The following is a 23,369-nucleotide window of genomic DNA, read 5'->3' as shown; positions in this document are numbered from 1 at the left end:
ACGGCTAAAAACAAATAAGTGGAATTTTACCATCTGTTAAGTGACATGCTGGCCAGACTGCTCTATATTATATGCATTGGTGTTTTGCTGTGTTTGAGATATGATCTACATTTATAATGACATACTTATGAAACATGATGGATGATTTACAAATTTACAATGTGCAGAAGGAACTTCTGATGTGGAAAGAGGCTTTCAGGTACTCTGGTGGGGAGGGATATGTTAAGCTAGGTTGGATCTGCTGCATCTGTACAGGCAGATCAGGTTCGGTTAATTTGACATCCAAAAATGGTTTAAAGTTTTCCCAACATGCACTGTATAGGCCGAGTGGGTTCTAGACCTGACATGGGTGTGCTGAAAAAACCCAACCTGTCAAGAATCGAACTTCGGTCCACAAGTTAGACTGACCCCGCCTCAATATTAAGGATCTGTTGTAAAGTAAAAAAAATGTGTAGGATAATGTGTTCTGAAATGCCTTGCTGCTTTTTGTCACAACCCTGCTGACAAGTTCTGGTGTTACCTCCTAACTCAGGTTACTATACGGCGAGCACTTTTTGCCACAAATGCAGTACAGTCAGGTCGTGATAAACCGCTATTCGTGCAGATTTGTCCATGGAAACCGTGGACAGCACATCGTGTATTTGAAATTTGGTCGTTTCCAGTCATTTGTTTGCATGGTATTAGTGTGGTAGGATTCTGCTGTTCTTATTTTTCGATAACAGATACACGATATAATCGCTATCTTCTGTGCTATCTTCACACCGGTCGTTAACCACGTAGTTGATCTCTCGTCATAATTGCTCTGGGACGGAGAAAGTGTGGAAGTTCAGATATGTGGCACAATACTGTTTTGATATGTACATTATTGGATACACTATAAGTGAGGTATTTTAAGCTGTAACTGTTTGCATTTTTAATGTTTCGCAACTCTTATTTTTAACATTCTTCAAAACGCTAGCAAATACCTGAATTAAATACATGATGTTTTCCTAACCTGAGTGAACCTTGTGTCAGGTGACATTTGGGTTTGTAGGATAACCAGTTAGATAGGCGTTTGCAAAAATTGTTATATGTTTTATTGCAGTGATGCGTATAAGAAAGTATAAAGACGTGTGGATTGCCAAGATATGACAACTGATACGTTGCGGATATAATATATATAAATATGCATGAACTATTCACACAAGTGCTGAGCAAAAAGGATTTGTCTAAGGTAAGGATTCTGTTCTCTGTGTGCATCAGCAGTCGCTTTATAAAGATTACAATAGATATGTTCTAGCTATATCTGAATTGTGCATTCTTGTTCATTGGGATAGTTGCCATATAGGTTTCTGTTCTTCCCCATATAAATCAAATGGTATTTTGTAAACAGGCAGTGTCAGAAAGTCTGTCTCATCATTGATAATATTTTTAGTTCAGTTGTTTGTTTGAACAGTGTCACTGCTAATATTTTATAATTTTACATTCAGAATTGTGACCTGATTATGAGCTGGACTATTATGGTTTAATTGAGGACCAGTAAATTTAAATAGCTCTGTGAGGGATGCCAGTATAGTACTGTTTTTAGAACTTGTACAGTATGCATTGTAGATACTTTTGCATGAATTAGTAGGTTTTGCTTCTTTATAAGTTAACTTTCTAAATACATCCTTGAATTATTTTTCAGGCAGGAGATCTGTTTTCAGTAGCTGACAATGCGATAGTGAATGATTTAACAGAAGTTGTGAACACAATCTCTGAAATAACTAGTCTTCCTGATTATATGAACAATGATAATGATCAGAGTGTCGTTGAAATATGTATTACCCGAGTTACATCTGCAATCAGGTATGTTGAAGTACATGAATGTCATTTTATTAGTTGATACAGATTTTGAAAATATTTGATAAAACTGAGAAAAACTGAGTTTGATTACAGTATAAGACTGAACTCATTTGTGGATCACAGTACTGGGTGGGGATTATGGCTTCAGCTTTGCTGGTGTTACATAGTGTAACATATCATTATGTTTCTCTGTTTGACCTGTATAGAAGAATGTTGTTTATTTTGTTTCAGGGAGACAGGATCAATGGAGCAGCATGCAGAAGCCCTTGTGGCTCTGCTTGAATCATGTCTCAACCATAACCTGAAGCCATCACTCAAAGACGAGGATCCTCCACATGCCAAAATATCATCAGACATAATATCATGTATATTCCTTGTAAGTTGTTGCTTTTGTTTTATCAGAAGAAATTCTTCTGTCTAGTAGTTAATCCTTTCATAATAACAAATGATGCTTAAATTACCTTCTGCTGCATTTCTGAAGGGTATTTAGATCTCAAAATACATACTTCTAGTGTTTAATATAAATATCCATTAATCCTAAAGAATTAAAAGAGCTTTGATGGAAAATTTCATACATTCTGTGATAAATTACCTTTATTACAGAACTATAGTAAAAAGGATGTGATGAAGCGTGCGTTACCTGTAGCTGTCAAATTCCTACATAAAGGCAATAAGGAATTGTCCCGAAATATGTCATCATACCTGTCTTTAGCTGCAATTGAAAATGCTGATCTTCTTGCAAAGCATATTCAGCTCATCATTGATTCCATTATTTCAGGTAAGATCTTCTAGCTTAATGGTAACTCCAGTTCTTTCATGAGTGAGTGAAACAAATCTTGACAAAGTGATGAAATGTTGTCAACCTACAACATTCCTGCATGTGCTAAACCATTCAGAGGGGTGTACATTTTATTTCTTAGTGCAGTCAACTTTTAACCAAGCGTCATGGTGTAGTGGTTACCGCACATTATTCATTGCCAGATGATCTCAGTTTAGAGACTGGTTATTTTGAGAGAGATTTTTTGTGGTTACCCTTCGTCTCTCCAGGATAATGCTGGGATTGTACCTTAAATTTGACCGTGACCACATCCTTTCCATTTCATTATTTGTCATCATGTAATGCTAGCCTTCTTCCATATTCTTACATACTTTCCAATCATGATCATCGTTCTATCTTATTAGACACTGTATAACCTGTAAATTTTAAATATCAGTATTCAGTAAAAAGAAAAAGTAAATAAATAAATAAAAAATCATGTGTCAAAGGGGTTAAAATTTCTGTTGCTGCTTAACAATTTTTTGTTGTCATAACAAATTTTATCATGAACAAGAGTGATTGATTTCTTATTGATGTGATGTTAATGGATAACAAGAGTATGCATGACCCTTGTCAGTAATTTAACCATCTCTAAAGGAACCAAACCACTGAAATGTTTTTGATTGGCTGAATGTTTCATTCTTAGATATAATTTATAATAGTTTATATTCAATTTTATAATGCATTGTGTTGAGTAATTAGTCTGTATAAAATGGATGTTATTACTTTCCACCAGAAGCATGAGATTAGTGAGAATTGCTAATATTCTGACTTATACTTCATTTCCTTGAAATAAATTCAGTCTTACAACTTTTTGATCAGACTTCATGTTTCACCTGCATGTAACATATATGTCTGTAAACAATAAAGACGTAAATAATTTTGATATCATCTGTAGTTGATGACAACTAAGGAGCTTCATTTGTCACATTTGATTACAGGCAACTATCCACTCTGTCGTGTGCTACCACAGATCTATGCAGTAAACAAGGAACCTCTTCACGAACATGTGATGGCTCTTGTCTCACTTCTGCCTTTATGTGAAAATCCTGAGAAACTGGCACTACTAAACTTATTTGCTCTCATAGCAAAAAATAATCCATCTGTAAGTGCAGATTTTTATGAACTACAATTATATGCCTCTAAAAATTTGATTTAAACAGTTCTCAATAGATATTTGTGACTTAGGGCCCTTTTCAATAGTTATAGTTTAAAGTCTAATGTTAAAAGCTAATTACGGAAGAGAACATGAAGGTGAATGTTCTTTGCACTACGTACGTAATTCTGAAATCATGTTTTTCCATCAGAATACTTCATCTTGTAGAAGTGTTTGACAGCTTTATTTGAAATATGGTATTAAAATGTTTTACAGATTTAATGTTGATATGTATCAAACCAGTATTACCTCAACTTTACATGAATTTCAAATCAAGCTTTTCAAGAATTTAAACAATACCACATTGTACAAAAACTTTTCTGTGGACCAAAGCCTGTGACAGAGGAACACTACATGTAAACTACAGTTTTGATTATGTTATATTGAAGCATCATGTCCTGTGAACATAAGATTCTTGTATAATGTTTTTAGCTGTTATTAATTCCTTGTGTGTGTTTCATTGTATAGTAGTATTGAATATAGATATACTTTATTTAATGACATTTCATTATAACAGCCCTTGAAAGTTGCTAGTGGTCAGATTGTGTTGCCCCCCACCTCATGTGGGACCATAAATTTTAAAGAGTGCACATTCAGCTACCAGCACTCCCTATTTATGTAAAAACACAGCATTGTACTAGATGTGACTGAATGGTCAGTATTCTTATTTTGTATTTGGGAATTTCTTGTTTTGAATATTTTACCAGGAGACAGGGTTCTTCTGGCTACAAGGTTACTACCTTATATAACAGGCTGATACGTTTTCATTCCATATATTTTCCAGTTCATCTCCCTCCCTCCCATCCAGTGATAAATAACCAGTCCAGTTGAAAAGGTGTTGTTAAATAAACAAAATCAATCGGTATGACCTGCAACATTTTCACTGAAGTGAAGTGTGAAGGCATGTGCAATTTTTACAGGTGTTTGATGTTTACTTAATTTATTGTAAACAGCTTCATTTGTGTCTGTTGCTTTTATATAATTTGTGCAAATTATAATAGTTTACTTGTGCTTATGTAGAAAGTTTCCATTCTGATGCGAACATCTTGCTCAACAACTTATTTTTCAGGACATTGCCTTGTTATTAAGCAAACCTTTTATTCATTTCTGTACATCAACATTACACTGAAGAAACGTTTCAGAAAAGTGAAGAGATTTGTTACTGTGCCTTATAATTTTATAGATTGCTGTGATTAGATAGCACAGTTGTCTTTTATGGTGTTTCATGATACAGAGTGATACAAAATATTATAGGTGTGTATCTTTCATTCTCCTTGATGGAAACTTGGAATTGAAACAGGGAACTGCAGTGTCATAATCTGTTTCAGCTACTGGAACCGAGTTTGCCGCAGCTTTGTGAATACTTGAGTACGGCCTCAACTGCATCAGCAACAATGCAAGTCTTCCTTAATATGGCTGGCAAACGGCCACAGCTGCTTGTTGACCATCTGTCCAAGATAAAGCAGGCAGCAGAATGTCATCCCAATACTCTCTGCCTTGCTGCACAAGTCATTTCATCTGTTGGTAAGCTCAATAAGGATCGTGCTCAAGAAGCATTGAACTTTGTGCTGGAACATCTGCCAAAGGCTGACCGTGGAAGCCAAGGAACATTGTTAAGAGAGGCCACACTTCTGTGCAGCAGCTATCCAGTTCTGGTGAATGAGAAGATGTTGGCAGAAGTGAAGCAGTGCAGCTACAAGAATCAATCCAATAACAAGTAAGAATCATAATACAAAAATAATGTATCTGCCAGTCAGACGTTGCTTTCAGAATATAAGACAAAGTTGTGACATTTGAGGTTCTTGCAGCGAGAGGATGATATTGGACTTCTGGATTTTAATGCTGTGTAGACTTGTAGATAGATACTGTCGTTTCAGAGAAACATACTATCTCCCTCTTCAGCCTTGGCGATGGAGACATTTTGTTTCTCTAAAACATTGGTATCTAAATATAAGTCTTCACAGCATCTGAAAACAGCAGAATAACATTGTCATAAAATTAGATTGCTGTACGTTGGCTAGAGTAGTAATACCTGATTTGTGGTATAATAACGTGAGTAAACCCATGAAAGCATAAATGGTATGTCAAGAAGACACTATCATGTCACCACATGTCTGACAAGATGTTAGATAGATAGATAGATAGAGAGAGAGAGAGAGAGAGAGAGAGAGAGAGAACATGAGTAAAATATATCTCAACTTCAGTTTTGATCTTTCATGCACCTGACCTCAAAAATTACAATCTAATTTTGGTGATATTTTTCCCACTTTTAAAATATTGATTTTATTTTTAACTTTATGACGGTAATTTATGAACTGATTTGATTAAAATGTGAAAATTAGTTATCATGTTGTGTTTGCTGGAAAGTTTTATGTAACGTGAAGGCTTATTGCCATGTTCATAAATACCCACAAGTGGACTCTATCCTGAGTCAGCTGAATGCAGTCTGCACCCTCACACCTTATTTCCTTAAGATCCAAATTAGTGTCATTGTGATTTTTTTGCACTTAAATTTACACCATCCACCTGTCATTTAAGTGCATAGAAATTTGTTTGTTAACCAAGATGTGTGTATTCTGATGTCGAATGTGTCTGAAGTTCACAGGTGAACCAGATGTCTGGTGGCGTAACTATTGTAAAAGTTGGTGGAAGTCGGCCAGATCTGCAGCTTACCCAGCAACAAGTGGTGTCAGCCGCTGTACCAAGAGAGCAGTTCATCTCAGGTCCTAGGCAAACAGTGCTAGCACAGCAAGATATTGGAGGGTGCTGGTTGAATCGTCAGGAAGCGAATCGCTTGGTGATAAACCGTCCAAGACTGGGGGGTGACAGTCGGAGTACAGGGCGGTTACACACGTCTGTGGGCAACAGGAGTATGACAAGACTAAACGTTGGTTTGTATTATTTTAAGTTTAATAATTAAAATTCTGTCTGGCTTTCGCTCTTTTTCATTTGTTAACCCATGTTCTGTGTAGGGGATTTTTATTTCTGTGTTATGATATAATCATACATGCAATGAAGAATTCTGTGTTTTTATTGTGTAGGTGGGTTATTGTATCGGATGCTTTGAACTTCATTTTGTTTAACCGTGTTTGATGGTAAAATGTCTTTAATTTATGGTTATCTCCTTCACACCCAGGTATTAAGAAATAAGTGCATTTTTAGGAAGAGACAATTTCATGACAAGAATATTGAATTACTTTTCCTTCTGCTTCCTCTTTTTCTGCTGCTGTTTCCTTCATTCCTCCTTTTCATTTTACTCATCTATCCAGACAAATATTTGTATAGCACAAGTTTACCTCTGTATTTATGGAGAATATGTTTGTGAGTAGATCTCATTTAGCAAAGTTTGCAAATGAGATTATAGACTAAATAAATAGATAAATATACCATTTTAAAAAATCTTATATTATTCTTTTCTTTTGTCTCAGATGTCACATTTCCATTTACATTGCTAACATCACTTACCTTTCAGTGAAAGAAGGTCTTGACTACTTCCACGTCTCTGCACATTATTCATAAATTATACTACTATTCAAAACTACTTAACCTAGACAGCTGAGAAAGTATCTTCAACTTCCTACATTTTGTTTGTTTGCATGCACATATGTGTGTGTTTGGCTGTATTAATTTTGGCATGTTTTATTCATATGCTGCTGTTGTTTATTTATTTATTTTTTACATATTTAAAAATACATTGTCAGAGAATTCTGTAAGAATGAAATGGGCGTGAATGTCATAAGATTTAAAAAAAAAAAAAAATCCGTGGTATAACAGCTCCAGAGAGCCAAAGCCGACTAGCTTGACTGCTGGCCTCACGTTCACATGCCTAAGCAGAGGTGAACGATCATCCAACCAGATATAGGATGATGTGTGGTCAGCACGATGAACCCCCAGCCATTGCTACCTTTCCTGACCGGATTACGCTACCCATTGTAGCTCCCCAATTTCCTCACGATGCTGGTTTGGTACTGGTCCCATACACTGGTCGAAAGCTCATAAGAAAATTTCTTCTCCCCTGAGATTCGAACCAGCGCACATTCCGTATCGCCGGTCCGAAGCATGATGCCTCAGACCGCGCGGGACGAATGTCATAAGATTTACTATAGTTAAGTGTAGCCTTCTTGTATTATAACAGGTATCAGAAGGGGTTATATGTACATGAGATAGATTGAAGTTCCCAGTTTTAAGGCTTTTGTATTTTGGGTGCTGATTGTTTGAGTTATAATAACAAGAGTTAGAGGGTAAGTCATTGAGTACATAACCTGTATATATAAAAGCAGTGACTTACTTTAACTGCCTTCACCAATCTTTCAGTTGGTGGGAGTCGAGTGGGCTCTGTTGGTGGTCTCCATAAAAGCATGACACGACTGAGTTCCAGTCAACAGATCAACTTGGTTCCAGTGCCCAGTTCAGTGAGTGGATCCACTGTAACAAGCAATAACCGCAGTATCACCACGATTAACGGGGGAAGACAGTACAGCGTGTCTGCAGCTCAGAAGGTTTCCAGTGGAGGTGTCACAGTAACCACGGCAAGTCCCAACAAAAGCATCATGTAAGAGACAGTACAGCTAGTAGTTTCATGACTTTGTGCTCCCCTTCCTATTGGTGTTGAGTAATTAAAAGAAATAAGCATCTGGCTGAAAGTCGGGAATTTTTGTGATGTTGCATGACAAAAAATGTTATTCTTTTCAGTGGAAATTCTTCTGGCCTGCGGGAAGACAAAGACTTGGTTGTGTCCATCTCTGCATCTTACCCTTTACCTTTGCAAAATAATAGTCCTCTGGTGGTACAATCTGGAACAAGAGAAATAGGTAGGATATATACTCTCTTCTCTTACAAATATTTTCCAGCAAGATAAAATGATCAGTCCTAATAGATGTATAAAATAACTCAGATAATTAATATTAGTATAAATCTACATGGGAGTATATTAATTCTTGTTTTCAGCTAATAACAGCAACTTTACAGGCATTAATCTTAGTCAGTCTGGCAACAAGATACATAACCTCAATTCATCGCAGCTTCATATGATTCCATCTCGTGTACTTAGTAGTTCTGGTAGCATTGCTCTTAATCAACCAGCACTGACTTCAGCATCAACTACACATCCCACAAGTCAATCAGTCGCAGTTTTACATCACAATTTGGGTGCGCAGACAGTAACTTCACAGATATTACCGACTACAGTTGTGACATCAAGACGAGCAAACACAAGTGTGACCATCATCAATTCTCACCAACAGAGCAATGCTGCTGTTGCTGCTGCATCACAGGTATATCCCATTATTTTTTATAAATAAATTACCAGGTTGTAAGTTAACTTTAAACCATTTTTCCATGAGTAACTGTGGCATTTGGGATGTTGGTTTCATATTAAAGTAATTCATGTTAAATACAAAAATATATATTGTGGACTTATGTCACAGCTGCAGAACAGCTTATCGATTATCTTCCTGTCTTGTACCTGAAAATCTATGATGTAGAATACACAGAACTATAATTTTACTTGCTGTTTTATATGGATGAAAAATGTAGTGTCACTCCAAGGGAATAATTAATATAAATTGAATGTGTTTGAGAGTGAAGTATGGGCTAGATTATTTGGTCCTAAGAGAGAAGAAATAGCAACAGGATGGAGCAAATGAGCATACAATTGAATGAACACAATATTCATAGGAAGGTATGTCTCCCATTTTACATGGGGTCAGTTGTTTAGTGTTTAGAAGAAGGATACAGATGGAGAAAATTGCAAAAGTACCAGGACAAATTTACCACACCTTGCACTTATGATTTTTTTTTTTTCAGAGGATAAGTGTGTTTGAACCATATCCTATGAGAGACACTGTACAACATTTCTGTGAGAAACATCTGGACAAAATCAAGTCTTACATGGAGAAGGTTTCAGTTCGTATCCCACCTCCAGCAAAATGTACAATTGAAGGTAAGTTGGTAACACGAGTGAACCTGAGAATAAATTTTGAATGTTCTCCAAACAATTATGCTTCTTATTGAATAAGCCTGTTGCAGATCTTGTGTTTTGAGTATTTACATTTGGTTAAATACAGTATTCCATCATTAAAGAACTCACTATTACATCTTCCACCATAAATTATTCCATTGTGAAATTCCAGTTAGCTTCATTTGGATGTTCAGTAGTTGTTGGACGATGGTGATGATATTAAAGCATTAATTATTCTGTCACAGAACGTCGCGCAAAGAAGCTAGCCAAACTCCATTTTGCTTGTCAAGGTCGTGGAGAGCATTGTCTCTATAACCGTACTTTCTTTACAATGAAGACAAGGAACCCTCGTATATGGATTCATCTGATGTTCTTGGCCCTGCAGGTAAGGAGCCCAACAAGTGTTTAATATTTGGTACTGTCAGTGAAGATAAAGGATTGTCCTAATTACTTCATGACAATGTGAAATTAAATGTCCATTATGAGCATCAGTCATGGTAAGCATTGCAAGAATGACATAACACCCATCCAGAAACAGTTTATATTCTAATACATTACACAGTATGCAAGGTTTTAAGATCAGAAACATTTTGTTTCTAATTGAATGATGAAACTCTGGAATATTGGGCCAGATGCATTGAAAAGCAGGGAAAATACAAAAATAAGATACATCCAACTACTGTGTCAATATCTTGTTAAAAACTAATTATAAAATTAACTTCAATTTTTTTAAGGGCAGACAGCCAAGATTTTTTTTAAAATCACTTTATGTTGCAGGCAAGATCTGAGTCTGCACTGAGTTCAAGAGATTCTTCAGTAAGCAGCTTAAAGAATTGTTGGGATATCTTGAAGTGTGAGAACAAAACATTCCTAACTCTTGTCACCTCAGCATTTCCATGTGCTAAGGTTAGTTGTTCTGAACTTAACTTCACTTATTACCTAATTTTCTTGCTGAGGGAGGAAGTATGAAGTATTATCCTACCTTCCTATTTCTGTTATGTAGTCTTCCTTGAAAAGTTGATAGTAAGTCAGATGGTAAAGAAATTACAGCTTTTATTTGACCAGGAGAACTGACACTGGACTCTATCCTGAGCCAGTTCGCTGCTGCTGTCTTCACATCGAATATCCCTAAGGTCTATTCTAATATTATCCTTCCATCTACATCTCTGTATTATAAGTGATCTTCAGCTTATATTTCAATGTCTAGCAATGTTTGTTATTCTGTTGATGGCTAACTGACCAATCCTAAATATAACAGCTGATTAAAGTAAAATAGGAACTATTTGTTGCTTGTAGGACCAAGAGTCCCTACTGAATGAACTACGTCACAGTGGTTTCTTCGATGTATTTGAAGCAGCTGGGACCCCAAGTCCCAGTGGGGGAGCTCAGTGGGGTTGTTTTCTGTGTAACCATCCTGAGAGAGCAGTGGGGTTCCTACAAGACAGTCAGCCTGTTATTGAAGGACAGCTGAAGGAGAAGAAGGGGCGCTGGAAGATTTTCAAACGTTGGAGAACAAGATACTTCACATTATCTGGAGCTCATCTTTCATATAAGGGTTCTGTAAGTGGTATCTTAATAAACGTTTATTGTGTTGTTCTCAAGATGAAAGGGAACTGGCAGTAAATATAATTGATAATGGTATTTTGAAATTTCAAACCAAAAAATGAAACTGTCAGATTTCAAACTTGTTATTGAACTGAAGTTGCAGTCCATTTAAAACAAGAACATTAATTACACAATAAATAGATTTTTTTAGGTAAATCAGGATTCTCTGAATTACAGTCTGAGCTTTAAAAATTTATGTCATCCATCATTACATGATAGATGTTCTGTAATTTTCTTACAGAAGGATGACAAAGACATGATACCAATTGAAGTAAATCAGATCCGCAGCGTGAAGGTGAGCCGAGGAGCTCGTAACATTCCTAAGGCATTTGAGATCTTCACAGGTGACCAGTCTCTTATCCTTAAACCCAAGGATGGCAAGAATGCTGAAGAGTGGGTCCAGTGTTTGTCTATAGTAGTTGCACATTCCCATTCCAGGGAGATCCCAGCCAAAAGCAACTCTCTTCCTGCCAGAGGCGCAAGTCTTAGAACTGCAGTGTGAAGCAAAGTAAAAGATTTAATGGGCCATGTACCATGAAGAGAGCCTATTCCAATGTCTCATAGCAGAGGCAGGCCTGTGTTATGAAATAATTGCAAATTATCAGAAACACCTTCATATAATGTGCATAAGTACTGGGACTTTTTTTTTGGTAACTAACTGGGAGAGATGAAAAATGCATACAGAATTTTAGTTAGGATACCTAAATTAACCACTTTAAAGTTATAAACATGTATGGGAATTTAATAGCAAAATATGTCTCAAAGGTACAGGGTGTGAGGTTGTGCACAGTTTAATTTTTCATTATCACTTTCTCTCACCCTCAGGTTGGGTAAGAGACAGAGAGAAAAGCTGTTAATTGGTATGCACCTACATCATACTTAAAAGATTAATTATAAATGTGGAATTTACCAGAGTTACACAGGTGAACACTGCACTTAACAACTGTGAACTTCATTCATGAGAGGATGTAAGTAAATAAGAACACAGATGTACTGCCATACTCTGATCAGTGAAGCTCTGGATAAATAGTTGAATGTTTGTTTTTGGCACCTACTTTAATCAGTATGGCAAAGCAAGTTTTTTACTACATGAATTTCACTTTGTGAGTTGAATCGTCTTCTTCATAACTGTTCAGTAGAATAATTTATAGCAAGTCTCTTTTTAAGCAGGTCTTGTAGCAGTATATGATGATCCTGTAGTGAAGAGAGACATTTAAGGTCATGAGATTTGAGGTTCTGACAGTTGTGGAGATGTTGATGGTTGTCTTCTGAGTTGTGTTTCCATGTTGGCTTTATTCCCTGCAGTGTGTCGCTGCTCCATAGAAGTTACCTGTATTAGAGCTTCTATGGTGATGTCCACATGCCATCATAACCGAAAGCACACCATTTTACATTTAGTCATTGTGGTTCCTCCACAGTGATACTGGTTCGTTAGCCATGAGAAGAGCATGAGAGAGACACTGGTTTGTAGCAAATTAGATGTCACATTAAAATAAATTATTCTGATTTAAGTAAATACTTAATTCATAACTTGAAACTGTTTGGGAAGCCTCAGCATTATCAGCTCCCTAAGAGAAGCCAGGAGTTTGTATGAATACGTACATTAGCTGAGACTGTCTTCTCCTTGTGATATGCTCAATTTTTTTGCTGTCTGTCTGTCTGTATTACATCTGTATTTTTTTTATAAGTGTACATGTAAGAATTAGTAGACAGCAATTATTTTTAATTTCTATATTTTCTTGTACTGGGTTCAGATACAACCATATTTATTAATGTAAAAAGCATATTATAAGTGATGTACCTTGTATTCTCAGTTGAGGGTTATCTGGACATTTGGAAGATTCTTGGACTTCAGCATATTTTATTGTAGTTTGGTGAAGGAACAATGTTAAGATAGTTAAGTTGCTAAGGATAAAGTCTAAATTTTGCTGTGAAAATACCATTTGTCATTATAAAGTGGTAGTTAATTTCTTTTGCCAGAATCCTTTCTGTTATTAAAATGCTGTGTTACTAATAATTTTTACACTCTTGGCAAAAGCTATAGAACTGTACTAGATCAGTGCTTCTGAGTGTAATATGCCATAATTCAAAGAAGGGATTTTAAAATGACCTGGCCATGTACAGTTCCCATATCAAGTCAGTGGCTTTGTTTCTGTTTTGTGTAATTCAGAAGAATTAGCGTCATTTTCAGTTCTTTATTATGTAAAAACAAACGAGGGAAATTTATGACACTTATTGTCCTTAAAGTAATTTAGTTTATATGATAAGATTAGCTACAAGTATGAATGAATAATTGTATATAATTCAGTGAGCCACTTATGCATACAATCTGCAGCAGTATAGATTCACTGTCAGATGTTTCAGACATGACCTCACAGTTTCATCCTGTCATGTCTGTAATCATACAAATGTTAACAACCATAGTTCCAGTAGTTCATTAGTTGTTGATATCAGTCAAGGGTAATATAGATTTCACATTTCTGTAAGACAGAGGTAGATGGAGAGGCTAGGTAGTCAGACAAAGTAGAAACATCTGGGATGACGAAGGCAAGAGCCAAAGTGCTGTTTTGTATATTTTTTTTTAAGGTTTGTTACAAAATTTCAAAATTCATACATCAAGTATTCCACCTCTGAAGTTCATGTGAGTCTTCATGTTGGTGTTATTGGTATAAATAGTACAAGGAAATGATGTTCATACCAAGTTTCATTCAGTTTAAATCTGTAAGTTGCTTAAAAATTATTGGAATGGGGAGGTAATACTTTCAGCCTATTATAAAAGGACAGTAGACTATAAAACAACATTCACACGAAAGAATTATATTTTTCACTGATATGGGAATATTATCATCTGTACCATATTGATTTTAGGTTCTCATGGCAGTGAAGGTGTTGATGTTGGTCTTCTGGGTTGTTAACACCGTATAGACTTGTAGGTAGATGCCAGTGTTTCAGAGAAACATACTGTTTGCATCTTCAGCTCTGAAAATGGTGGCAGTATGTTCATGCAAAACATTGGTGTCTACACAGCATTACAACCCAGAAGACACACTGATAGTGCTGTAAAGCTCAAATTAAGAATACTGTTTAGCATATATGATGATGCATACTTGCCTTGTAGGAAACACTGATATAGAGATAAGATTGGCAAGATGTACTGGAATTATGAGGTACTGATACATGTCACATAGCTGGAAATATTGTGGTAAACAAATGGTGGATGAATTTTTATGCATATATGGTAGACTCAAATAGTTTCCAGATTTCAACATGTATTTATTTATTTATTTAATATGACACATTTTATACCTTGCCTCATTTGAATTACATACCTTCTGCTATCACACACTTCTGCCATTTGATATAAAGTGCTTAATATTGCAGACCTTTGTCCATAATACTCCTGTCTTTGGTCTGTACTCTCTTCCCTGACTTGAATCATTCCCTTCAGGGGAACTTTCTCAGGAAAACGAGGAAATTGGCAGTAAATTAGTTGAGACATGCTTTTGCCAGACGCTTGTGGCTGTGTTGCCTTGTCATGGTGTCGTATCCAGTTTGCTGTTTGGTGCAGCTGTGATTGTTTCAATAAGCATTGCTGCAGGTATTGAAATTTTTCTCTTGGAAATTATTTACTGATGGTAGGATCATCAAATATGAACTTATAGTGGATGATGTCATGGCTCTAAATGAAGTCTTCCAGCATCTCCTTTTCCTTTGATTGGACTGCAAGAGATTTTGTGGGGTCATAATGCTACTCATCACAAAGAATGAAAGAGGTGAAATACCATCTCCTGTCAGTCAAGTCAATCATATGCACACAGTATATATATAATCTTCATCTGCTATGCAAGTAGCGGTTTGTGTTCTTTAATATTGCAACACTTCTTACAAATTTGTAAACCAACTTTCTTTACTGTATTGTATTAAAAACATACATATCTCATTATTTATTTCTTAAGTGTTTTGCAACTGTGAAGTGAGCAGTTGGTAGTACTTAAGATTTTTGAATACACAGTTATTCAAAATAAGTGAAAGGAAACATATTTTTATTGTACATTTTTATAATATTATATTATATATTAAATTACTGAATATCAGAGGGGACCTGAAAATGTATATTTATAAGAGACATTATACTTAACTTTTGTATGGCATTTGATATTTCACGCTCAGTAATCATGACTTATGTACTGAACTAGTGTCTGTCCTGTGGGTTTAGAGACCAAATTTCCATACAGTCTAAGAGAAATTGCACAAAAATATACTAATGAAATTAATGTAAAATTGGGTATATGAGAAAAGGAGAATCACTTCACACAGTTATGTAACATTGGAACATTGATAAGAGATTTTTAGCACTACCAGTCACCATTGTCCAGGTCTGTCTTCTTGCCAAGTATTGCCCACATCATATTTATCCCTTTGCCATACTTTTCAGGTTAAACCTGAATATACCATCTGAATCATTGGTTTGTACAGTTTTACTCATATCTCATTCAGAGTCATTGTTACCCATTGCTGTGATGTGTCACCAGTTATATGTTGTAGTTAGCAACATTAACTAAAACAGTTCAGTGCAAAAGTCATATCAGGTAGAAAATTTGAATTTTAGCTGGGTAATACAAATAATTGCTGAATACATTCCATTGCCAAACATAATATTAAAGTACAGTGTAACTTTATTACAGTGGATTGCACAAGAGAAAGAATTTTTAATAATATGTAGGAAACCATATTTTGTAGTAAGTAGTTGAAGTAATTTAATAACTTAACCAGCATGACTGCATTGTTACACTCAAGCACACAGAACATTATTTTTTATTCTCTTTTCATTGTTCTACTTTTCATGAACTGTCTTAATTGAGTGTAGGAATGTGGGTTAAAATAATGCACACAGTCACCAACACAAAAATGGCAACTCATACTGACATGAATATATAGTCTGTTGGAAAACATGTAGAATGTATAAATTCCTAATGGAAAATAACCTCAAACATGGAAACCACAAAACTAGAGTTACAAATTAAACAGGAAAATGAAATAACTAGAATTGCATGCAAAGTATATGTATTAAATGAACTTTTTGATAAATACAAATATGATTCTCATTTGTCTCACAAAACAACATACGTGTGTCAGTTTTTGTTGAATAATCAGTTCATGTGGATAGTAAATAATGGGCTTCAGTAAGTACGATTTGAAGGTTCTAACAGCAGTGAATACGAAGGTGGCTGTCTTCTCGGTTATCAAGACAATGATGGAGGCAGCATGGACCTCTGAAACGATGGTAAACTTCTACCAGCATGGTGCTACAACCCAGAAGACAGCCATCTTCATAAACTCAGTATTTCATTACTTGAAATTGTAATTCTTAAAATAACAACATTTTCTTGTCATCCATTTCTATATGAACATTAATTCCACAACAGAACAAAAATCATTCCTTTAAAATGTGGAGAAGAAGTTGAGTATGAACTCCAAATTTAAGATCTAATGATATGCGCAGAATCATTAGATGGATTTTTGCTTTGGGAACTGTGTGACATAACACTGCAGTGAAATTCACTATATCTGAGATGAAAGATGGCACACATTTGTTATACAGGTCTGTATTTATAATTTGCCTTATTTTCATCAGATTACATTTTGACAGAAAAACACTGAGAATGTAATTAGTGATGAATAACTTTGTCAGTATGTTTCAACACACTGGAAGGAGAATGTGTTTGTTTCTTAATTTTATCACATAATCAGATCTAAGATAGTTGACAGCAACAGAACTAATTTAGTATGTGAAGCAGACCCATTGTGGGACTTGAAAACTAAAATACATCACAACAGGAATCTCTTGAATATAACTGAAAAGAAACTGCTTTTCAAATAGGAAGTACATGTAACTAATATTACTTTTATTGAAGACTTGCCAAATTCTTATTTTTTCAGAGCCATTCCCCCATATATCTGTATGGTGTGGTGTTTGGTCAAACGCTGGGGACAACTTTGCCGTTACCTTGGCGGTGATAATGTGACAACAAACATCAGATGCCCCAGTATGGCTGTTGTTGGCATACTTGACTTTGGCAGTATATGGAGCCAGTTTGTTCATAGTCTAAAGGAAGAACTGAGAAATTGGTGACAGAAAGTTGGAAAAGGAATTAAATTTAATAAAGGTATGAAAGTGTCCCTTGTTTACTACCGAATTTGTTATTTTTCTTTGTCACTTTATTTCTCTTAGTACCAGGAGAGTGGAAATATATAAAGAATTGGTGTCAAAACTCAGGTTGCTAATAGTTCCTAAACAAGGACAGCCAAACAAACAATAAATAAATAATACTTGTCTCTTTGTTAAATGCTAGTCCTTTATATGGATGTATTTATTCTCAACTCCTGGCTGCAATAATACACGTGGTAACTTCAGAGAAACTTCAGGTTTTTGGGGCACCAGCCACATAATAATGGGCTTCTACTGACACAGGTGAAATTATGGTGTAATCACACCAAAGATATCTTTAGTCCAATGCTCAAAGAAAATTTATTTTGCATATAATCTATCATTTCTGTACTTCCATTTGCTGTTGCTTCCACTGATGGTAGTTATTTTGATAGCAGTCTGTAGTTCTGTGCCTTATGTATATATTACCAACATACAAACTTTATAAGGTCTTCCATGTGCTATGTACTGAAAAACTGGCAGCTGAACATTTGTTCAAAATAAAATTTATTTTACTTCCAGTTGTGAATTTTTGTGTTGCTACCATCTCGAAAAATCGTGTGATGTAAGTGTGTCATGAAACCCTATGAAATGTGATCAAGTTCAAGTAATTTCAAATAGCAGTAGCAAATAAATGTGATTATTTATATCACACTTTTTGTATCATTTCCTTTTCAAATTATCGAAACACATAATTATACAGAACTAAATTTTATATGTAGTTCTATATGGGTGTGAAACTTCATCTCTCCCTCTCAAGAAAGATTACAGATTCAAGGTGTCACAACTGAGAACACACGGTCAAAAGAGGGATAACAGAACTATAATGAGAAGCTTCATAATCTCTACACCTACTATTACAGAGATTGAATCAAGAGGGTTGGGTAGGCTGGACATGGGGGGGGGGGGATTTTGATTGGAAAACCTCACAGATATGGACAATTTATTGTAAAGCATATTAAAATTATGTATACATAACTGAAATATGATTTTTACTTCTACCTATATAAACATAACCTCCAGAACTGTTATGTTATATTGAAAGGTCTTTTGCCAATGAAATAATGTGGGACAATCTTTGAAATATACTACAAATAACACAGCAGGCAGAATTTGGCTTCTTTCAATTAAAACTCTAAGTTTTGCTTATGTCACTTGGTTATTTTCCTTTATTTCTTACATGCAAATCATCTCAGTTATATATTAAACCATTTAATAATTTAAATATAAAAGTTATGTTGGAATTTTGAGAATATATCTCACATTTCCCATGAGCACAGAAAACATGTAACATGTGAATATGATTGACAAATTCTACTAAGACAATGCAGCTATTCACCATCCAGAGTCTTTAGCATTTTTTCATAGTCTTTCAATTGCTGGGCAAATCCAGGATTTGGATTAATCATGGTTCTTCTTTCCTTCAGGTAGAGAAATGCCTGCTGATAGCTCATGCCTTGTTTTTTCATGAGATATGCTATAACCACTGATGCCGACCTTGAAATACCAGCATTGCAGTGTACAAACACGCATCCTCCAGTTTGTATTGCACTATCTATAAAAGCGAAACACTGGTCTAAATTGCTTACAAGGTTACTCTCAGGAAGATCAAGAAGCTGAATGTACATGTGAGTGAGTGTTTCATCCATTATTATGGGCTTCACACCTAGGCTCAAAATGTGAGTAACAGAATGTTTTTGCAGTAAGTCAGCATCTTGTATAACATCCTGTGATCCCATGTACAGTCCAGGTAGCACCAAGGCCATCTGAAAGTCTGGTTTAGTGTCAACAACATAACCAGGAGAAGCGCCAAATTGTGGCTGTGTCATCACCATAGTTCCATCTTCTAGAATCTTCTCCTTGTAACTGTGCCCAGATATAGTTGTAACTGTGGTTTCACAGGAATGCAGCAAAGATTTGCGGGCTATTATTTTTTCTAGAAAACTCATATCTAATGGAAATTTCAATTAATTTTCACACAGTAGATGCATTTAATAATTAAAAGCAATTTGAGTTGCTTGTCCATGGATAAAAAATTATACAGGAAACCACATTCTAACAATTTATGTAAATTTTATTCCTAGTACTTTAATGTCTGAGAATTGTTCTTGTAGTCATCCACTTAACATACTATTACATTGATCAAATTTTCATTTCAGTCCAGCACTACTAACTTACTGAAAATTCTTTAAACAATTTGGATAGGGACTGGACGATGAATTTGCACTGATCAGTATGTTAAGAAGACATGTTCATTACACTTCAGCAAAATCTATTGGATTATTATTGTCATCTTGTTCAACTTTTTCTTGTGGCATCACCATTTCTAGGGGATCATATTCCACCTTAGTCAAGTACAGACCATATGGTGGAACAACATTTATTCTGCTATTCCAGCTGTGTTTTGAAGGATTCTCCAACATATACTGGATCTCTCCAACAGAAATATGACCCTCAGCAACACTAATGAGTGCTCCAACCATTCGCCTTACCTGTTGTGCAAAATCTTATTATTAGTGTACAGTTATAAAACATGCAAAGTTTTATACCGGGTTTACAATTTATGTCTTTTGAGGCGCGCGCGGTCGGCTGGCGATCTGTTGACGTGGGCGAGACTAGTCCGTGTTCTTCCCATGAGTCACAGGCGAATCAGTTTCATTGCGTCTCTTGTAGCGGATTGACGTTGATAATATGGTGTATAGTATTAAGCAACGTGTGTTCTTAGTCGAAACATATGCCAAATATTCATCCTACGGAAGATGCCGCTGTAAATTTCGCAGACATTTTCCTGGTATAAGTGTTCCTAGCAGGCCCATGATAGAGAGCTTAGTAAAAAAAATTTGTAGTACAGGATCAGTTTTGGATAAAAAGAAGAACAGGAAACGACAATTCATTTTGGCAATATCCCAGAAGAGCTTCGTCGAGTATTTAGAAATATGTTAACGAGATGTGAAGCTTGCCTGCAAGCACAAGGAAGTCACTTTGAACATCTTTTGTGATTTAAGGTAAGAACAATTAATGTAATAACATGTATCAGTGACGAGAAACACTCGCAGCTCCTTGTTACTAGCGGCAATGAAACTGATTTGCCTGTTACTCATGGGAAGAACACGGACTAGTCCCGCCCACGTCAACAGATCACCAGCCGACCGCGCGGTGCGGGCGCGCCTCGAAAGACATAAATTGTAAACCCGGTATCAGAGAACACAATCAGTTAAGACTTATTCTCTACAGATCCAAAAATTCATATGGATATTGATTTAAGAAGAAAGTGGATTTCATATTGTAAGAAATTCACATTACTTGTCTATAAAGGAATGATCTGCCTTGGCATGTGATGTCCCAGAAACTATAATGTGAGCAGCACGAACAGTATTCAGCTCCTATCAAAGGTCGGCCAGGACTGATGTCCAATTTGTACATTTCCTTAACGGTGGTTATGTGAGAATTCCCGGCACTCTGTCCCATAAATGTACGGAAATCCCTTGTGCCAGGGAAGAGAGTAGCTGCAGCCTTCAATAGTGACATATCAAATTTATCCACATTCCTGGAAAGTCAGAACATAGCTAGGTTTTAAAAATTAGACAGTTCTGGTCTAGCAAATGTCCACTGTCATAGGCATTGTTTCCAACATATCCACTAAAAAGTACATTCTGTATCATGCTGTACTTATGAATATATTTCAGGGCTTCACAGCTGGTTTTCAATGTGCTTATCTTAAATTAATTTCTTAACATTTCAACTTTAAAACAGTCCACTATAGGATAATCAAGGTGAGGCTAATATAATTATATATGGTGTGGATGCAGCTAAAATTCAGCAGGTTTATCAGCTTTATCAATAGGTGATACCACATAACCTGTCAAATTACTTCTTTTATCTATTACAATCAATGTTAAATACTCTGTGGAACTGTCAGTCATATTTATTGTGACTAATAGCTACTTACTGAATGAAATGGCATCTGTTCCATTCAACAAATGGAATTTCTGCCATGTAAGCACTACTTTTGTTGAGAGGTGGAGCATCTGGATTCCTCACAGCCAGACGATACAAGTATGTTCGAGATTTAACACTGTAACGAGCGTGAAATGTCTCGGGCACAATATGCACACTCTGAACTCTGAAATGTCATAATTACAGGAAGTTATGATAGCATTTAAAATTGTTGTTCGAAATTCTTCTAAAGTTCCTCTATTTTCTATAAAAGTTTATACTTCTTGGAAATTTTAATTTTACTCTTATGGTATTGAAATAATCTTAAAATTAATTTTCTCTTTCTTTACTGGCTTTGGGAGATGTTTAATTCATTTAAGTATTCAACAGATTCTAAATGTTTTTAAAACACTTCTTGTGCTTGTCTTAAAAAAATGTCTGAGTTCAGAATCTAGCATGCACAAGCAATGGATTAACCAGAACTGGAAAGTGTGAAGTCGTAAGTCATTTGCATGTTTTTATTATCATTCTTTCAACATGTGATTTGATACCAATACAAAGATATTTCCTTACCTAAGGTCAACGTTTGCATTAATGAAATACCGATTATAAGCAACAGTTAAATGTGCTGGATCATATTTCAAACAACCGTTACGTTCCAAGTCTACGTGAGCAGATGAACACAGTGCATGGACTCCGCGATCTGTTCTGTCATGAAGAGAGATAGTATAAATAATGAGACACCTAATATCTGTTGATCACACTGATTTTTAAAAATAAATAAAATTATTACCTGCTTGATATATAAACATGTGGTTCATTTACTGGTTTAAAACTCTTTGAGCAAATTTCAAGAATTCCCTGAACTGTTTCAGGATCTGATTTTGTTAGTTCTGCATTTACTACCTGCTTCTGTGCACCCCTAAAAAAATGGAAATATTCTGGTACATTACTGAAGTAAAGGGTCGTAGAATTTACAGAATGCACCTATACCTATGAATTCATATGGAAGCATATAGCACAACTACGTTATTATTTTACAGTCAATGTCCACAGGCATCTAAACGAAGGGAAAGAGGACAATTCTTGACCCTGACGGGAACTGAATATTTATATATGAGGATGCTCTGTATCCAGTTAATAACCAACATAACCAAACAAATCTTAGTAAAACAATATACATCAAATTCACAACGGTTAGCTATTTGTAAAGAAGCCCACAACCATATATATCATCGAGAAATATATGACATATATCTGTCATTGTGTGCACAGAAAAATTAATATTAATATACCTAAACCGTGTACCTATGTACGATATAAACAATAAATAACGCGTCATAGTACTTGTCTGTTTTATCAGTGCAGCCAAAGTGAAAAGTCGGTTATAAATATCTCTCTTTCACCCTTAAAAATCTTAAAACCTTGTATACCGTACAGTGTTGAATATTTATCTATAACATATAAAATCTCTTTTACCCTACCTGACATGTGACTTCAAGCATTTTTGACGTAAATACGTCTATACGGAAGGGTTATTCGGCAAAACAGCGTTAGGAAAATGTGTAAGATCCATACGAACAATGTGTAAATATGGACCGACAATGGTCAGCTTTTATATGAACTCCTGCGTGCATAACATTGCTTTATTCCTTTACATAGTATAGTGACTGGCTACGGACTGGGCAACCGGGGTTCGATCCCCGATGGGGGCAGAGGATTTTTCTCAAGCCTCTGCGTCCAGACCGGCTCTGGGGCCCACCCAGCCTCCTATCCAATGGGTACCGGGGTTCTATCCCGGGGGTAAAGCACGGCCGGGGCGTGATGCTGACCACTTACCCCTATCTAGTGCCGAGGTCAAGAA

The 23,369-nt window shown here is 35.8% G+C and overlaps 3 protein-coding genes across 5 annotated transcripts; 1 reads left to right on the top strand and 2 right to left on the bottom strand.

Moving 5' to 3' along the window:
- Positions 1-785: 785 nt before the first annotated feature.
- melt (ventricular zone expressed PH domain-containing protein melted) lies at positions 786-18,090 on the top strand. 3 transcript variants are annotated; one of them, XR_002542184.2, is made up of 17 exons: positions 786-885; positions 1,085-1,213; positions 1,667-1,827; positions 2,056-2,200; positions 2,428-2,602; positions 3,583-3,746; positions 5,126-5,514; positions 6,396-6,688; positions 8,112-8,349; positions 8,490-8,608; positions 8,745-9,070; positions 9,603-9,738; positions 10,002-10,141; positions 10,534-10,662; positions 11,053-11,316; positions 11,603-12,824; positions 17,302-18,090. XR_002542184.2 is itself a non-coding variant. In XM_022058126.2 (16 exons), exons 2-16 carry the CDS (start codon positions 1,166-1,168, stop codon positions 11,861-11,863), a joined length of 2,988 nt encoding a protein of 995 aa, XP_021913818.1. In that variant the 5' UTR covers positions 786-885; positions 1,085-1,165; the 3' UTR covers positions 11,864-18,090. The 3 variants fall into 3 exon arrangements, 2 of the variants coding, with proteins under 2 accessions (XP_021913818.1, XP_021913819.1); XM_022058126.2 differs by having other exon boundaries at positions 11,603-18,090; XM_022058127.2 differs by having other exon boundaries at positions 789-880; positions 11,603-18,090.
- A 405-nt stretch (positions 18,091-18,495) lies between these two features.
- Mkp (MAP kinase-specific phosphatase) lies at positions 18,496-19,518 on the bottom strand. The gene has a single exon (XM_087356763.1). The coding sequence runs from the start codon at positions 19,516-19,518 to the stop codon at positions 18,901-18,903; it is 618 nt and encodes a 205-aa protein (XP_087212889.1). The 3' UTR covers positions 18,496-18,900.
- Positions 19,519-19,540: 22 nt separating this feature from the next.
- On the bottom strand, positions 19,541-22,878 carry LOC110826976 (tRNA pseudouridine synthase-like 1; the record flags this gene model as incomplete). Its single annotated transcript, XM_087357050.1, has 6 exons — positions 19,541-20,061; positions 20,873-21,116; positions 21,519-21,692; positions 22,079-22,213; positions 22,299-22,427; positions 22,853-22,878. Coding segments are annotated over 6 exons (945 nt in total), but the record flags the coding sequence as incomplete, so codon positions are not given.
- Between the last annotated feature and the right edge of the window lie 491 nt (positions 22,879-23,369).

The sequence above is a fragment of the Zootermopsis nevadensis genome, unplaced genomic scaffold (genome assembly GCF_977971745.1).
Source record: "Zootermopsis nevadensis isolate Lab colony 2312 unplaced genomic scaffold, Znev_1.0 Znev_ptg000002l, whole genome shotgun sequence".
NCBI lineage: Eukaryota > Metazoa > Arthropoda > Insecta > Blattodea > Termopsidae > Zootermopsis > Zootermopsis nevadensis.
This window is presented reverse-complemented; position numbering and strand designations above follow the sequence as displayed.